Source organism: Eulemur rufifrons, chromosome 30 (genome assembly GCF_041146395.1).
Source record: "Eulemur rufifrons isolate Redbay chromosome 30, OSU_ERuf_1, whole genome shotgun sequence".
In the NCBI taxonomy this organism is placed as follows: domain Eukaryota; kingdom Metazoa; phylum Chordata; class Mammalia; order Primates; family Lemuridae; genus Eulemur; species Eulemur rufifrons.
This window is the reverse complement of record NC_091012.1, coordinates 85,399,434-85,403,176: the sequence shown is the minus strand read 5'-3', so window position 1 is coordinate 85,403,176 and position 3,743 is coordinate 85,399,434. Positions and strand designations below refer to the sequence as shown.

The following is a 3,743-nucleotide window of genomic DNA, read 5'->3' as shown; positions in this document are numbered from 1 at the left end:
TACACCTCATTTTCATCATTCATACATTATTCAATGGTCCCTTAGATTGTTTCCATATCTTGGCTTTTGTGAACAATGCTGCAATGAACACAGGAGTGCAGATATATCTTTGAGACACTGATTTCATTTCCTTTGGAAATTTACCCAGGAGTGAGATTGCTGGATCATATGGTAGTTCTATTTTTAATTTTTGAGGAACCTCTATACTATTTTCTATAATGGTTGTACCAATTTATATTTCCACCAGTGATATACAAGGATTTTCCCCATGTCCTTGTCAACAGTTTTTATCTCTTTTATTTCGATAATAGCCATCCTTACATGTAAGGTGATATCCCATTGTGGTTTTCAGTTGCATTTCCTTGGTGATTAGTGATGCTGAGCACCTTTTCATATACCTTTTGGCTACCATCTAATTTTGTCTGTCACCTAATCAAAATCAATCTGAAAATATTTCAAAGATGTACTTCAATTTGACAGCTGATCAATCTCAATTTTAAAAACTCTTTCAATATTGATGTTATTTTTTATAATTGTGCTTCCTTGTGTTTTATAACACCATCTTTCTACATCTTCCTTACCTGAGAAATCTCAAGTATTTAACCTCTTCAAATTCAAGCCATAGTTCATACCACTCATTAAACCTTTTAAATAAAGTGAGCACCATGTCTTTGAACAAAATGTACCATTTTACTTACCAGGCAATTGAGGAAAAATAATAACAATAACAAATTTCTTCAGGGGCTGAAGCAAGCACACTTCAAACGACAAGGATTTGATAATTCAAAGCAGGATGTTCTATAATTCCAATTTCTTTTTTGTTCTTCCTACATATCTTTAAAATCAGTTAAGTTCTTCTAAGATTTCAGCAGGCTGGAGGTAACTGTGCAGGTCCCTAAACTAAAATTTGTTTACCTCAGAACAAGGGTCATAGACCCAGCTGAGCCAACTTTCTGGGGATTTTGATCCTCTGTTTCAATGCTATTGTCTTAGATTTATTTAATGTTATTATCTTGGATAATTAAGAGTGACTATATGACCCATGTAAATGGAAGCATTTAAAGAGAGGCTGGTTGCCCACTTATTTTCAGAAATCTGGGAAGGATTTGGGTCAAATAAGTGGCTCTCAAATGGTGGTTCACAGACAAATGCTGGGTTGGCTATATAAGAATCATATGGGGAACTTTTAGTAATACAAATTCCAGGTCCTACCCCATACATACTTAATCAAAATTTCTACCCAGAAAGCTGTAATTTTTTTTAACTTCTCCAGATGAGTCTCACAATCAATGAGGTTTGTGAATCAATGGTCTAGATCAGAGCTTCTCAAATGTTAATATGCAGAAGAATCAGCTGAGGTAATTGTTAAAATGCAGATCCCTATTCAGCAGGTCTGGGATAGGGCCTGGGATTCTTCTGGATTCCTAACAAGCTCCAAAGCGATGTTGGTTCATGGATTTTGAGTAACAAGGGGCTAGATTACCTCTCAGGTTCTTTCTAGCTGTACTTTCTGTGATTATAAAGTGCCTTATAGAAACTGTAGCACATTACCCTCACTCACATCAAAATTTTTCATTCAAACTAATATATTTTTCTGCATATAGGTTTTTCTCTTTGTTCAAAAAGTGTGCCAGACAATAATTGTCTTATTTTCTTTCACTTGCAGCTCTGCCTTTGTTTTCCACTTTTTAGCTTTCGACACATAACTGAAAAAGTCCCAGAAAACTTTCCAAGTTAATCATCCCTGAAGAGTGGCGGATCCACTGCACACTAAAGCAAACCTTTCTTCTATGTGAGCCACAAAAAGAAAAAACAGTCTGCCAAACATCTGTAAAGAGATGGCTATCATCATATAGGAATTTGAGGAGCTGCTATACAGCATGATCCAAATGGGAGAGAATCAACAGTCATAATGTCCCAGAAGGCCTTATAATAAATAGAGCAAACAATAGGGGAAAATCTGTGCCTGCACACTAGACTTCCGTGTAGTTACTGTAGAAAAATCTAAAGCAAACATGCAGATAGTTCTTTGAGAAGTCCCTAAATCATATGTAAAGGCTCAGACAGGTGCTGCAAAAAGGTTATTGTATGCTCAGTATCTCCAACTCATTGTCTATATTTTAGAAGGAGCAACAGTTGATTGTGAATTAAGGGTTTGAACCACCATTAGGCAAAGATAGTTTCTCTAGAGAGAATCATGCCTGCTAATGATACATGTACCGAGCCAGATGGAGACAGCACAGATTTTCGGTACTTTATCTATGCAGTGACATACACTGTCATTCTTGTGCCAGGTCTCATAGGGAACATATTAGCCTTGTGGGTATTTTATGGTTATATGAAAGAAACCAAACGGGCTGTGATATTTATGATAAACTTAGCCATTGCTGACTTACTACAAGTTCTCTCCCTTCCACTGAGAATCTTTTACTACTTAAATCATGACTGGCCATTTGGGCCTGGCCTATGCATGTTCTGTTTCTACTTGAAGTATGTTAACATGTATGCAAGCATCTACTTCTTGGTCTGCATCAGTGTGCGACGATTTTGGTTTCTCATGTACCCCTTTCGTTTCCATGACTGCAAACAGAAATATGACTTGTATATCAGCATTTCTGGATGGCTGATCATCTGCCTTGCCTGTCTACTCTTCCCTCTCCTCAGAACCAGTGATGACACTCCTGGCAACAGAACCAAATGCTTTGTGGATCTACCTACCAGAAATGTCAATCTAGCCCAGTCTGTTGCCATGATGACTGTTGGAGAGTTGATTGGGTTTGTAACTCCTCTACTGATTGTTCTATATTGTACCTGGAAGACAGTTTTATCACTGCAAGATAAATATCCTATGGCCCAAGATCTTGGAGAGAAAAAGAAAGCCTTGAAGATGATTCTAACCTGTGCAGGGGTATTCCTAATTTGTTTTGCACCTTATCACTTCAGTTTTCCTTTAGATTTTCTGGTCAAGTCCAATGAAATTAAAAGCTGCCTAGCCAGAAGGGTGATTCTAATATTTCATTCTGTGGCCCTGTGTCTTGCTAGTCTGAATTCCTGCCTTGACCCAGTCATATACTACTTTACTACCAATGAGTTCAGAAGACGGCTTTCAAGGCAAGATTTGCATGATAGCATCCAACTGCATGCAAAATCTTTTGTGAGTAACCATACCACTTCTACCATGGCAACTGAATTATGCTGAAAAAAATCCTGAATGTGGCCTGAAATGCAAATACATCAGAAACATTTGCAACATCCTGAGCCGCAGGGAAGTACTCACGGGAAGCAGTCACAACTTTTCAGTTATGGTCTGCATTACCTATATGGAGAATTCACATTTTCATAACATTTTCACCTATTCGGAGCATTATGCTCCACCATTGTTGATGTTGACATGTCCATTAGTAATTTGTCATCAAGTCTTTAAGACTTAAACTATAAAATTTCAGTAACACCCTATAAGCATATGCTCTCAACCAGAGTCAGCAGCTTTATCTGTGAACCTGAGGCACAGAGAGATTATTAACTTGGGGCCACCAGAAGCACTTATTTTTCTTACAGCAGACACTGAGTCTCTGTTTTCAGAGGAAATGTGGATGTTTATTTATCACAGTTTACATTCCAATTTCATATGTTTGGTTGTATGTTTAGTAGAATAGAAAGTATACTATGCTAAGCAAACAAAATGTTATAAAAATAGGATCATTTTTGTTATATCTCCCATGTGTGATTACACTTCAGGGTTT

At 37.3% G+C, this 3,743-nt stretch overlaps 1 protein-coding gene across 1 annotated transcript; it reads left to right on the top strand.

Moving 5' to 3' along the window:
• The first annotated feature begins 2,197 nt into the window (after positions 1–2,197).
• On the top strand, positions 2,198–3,199 carry GPR174 (G protein-coupled receptor 174). The gene has a single exon (XM_069464405.1). The coding sequence runs from the start codon at positions 2,198–2,200 to the stop codon at positions 3,197–3,199; it is 1,002 nt and encodes a 333-aa protein (XP_069320506.1).
• The last annotated feature ends 544 nt before the right edge of the window (positions 3,200–3,743 follow it).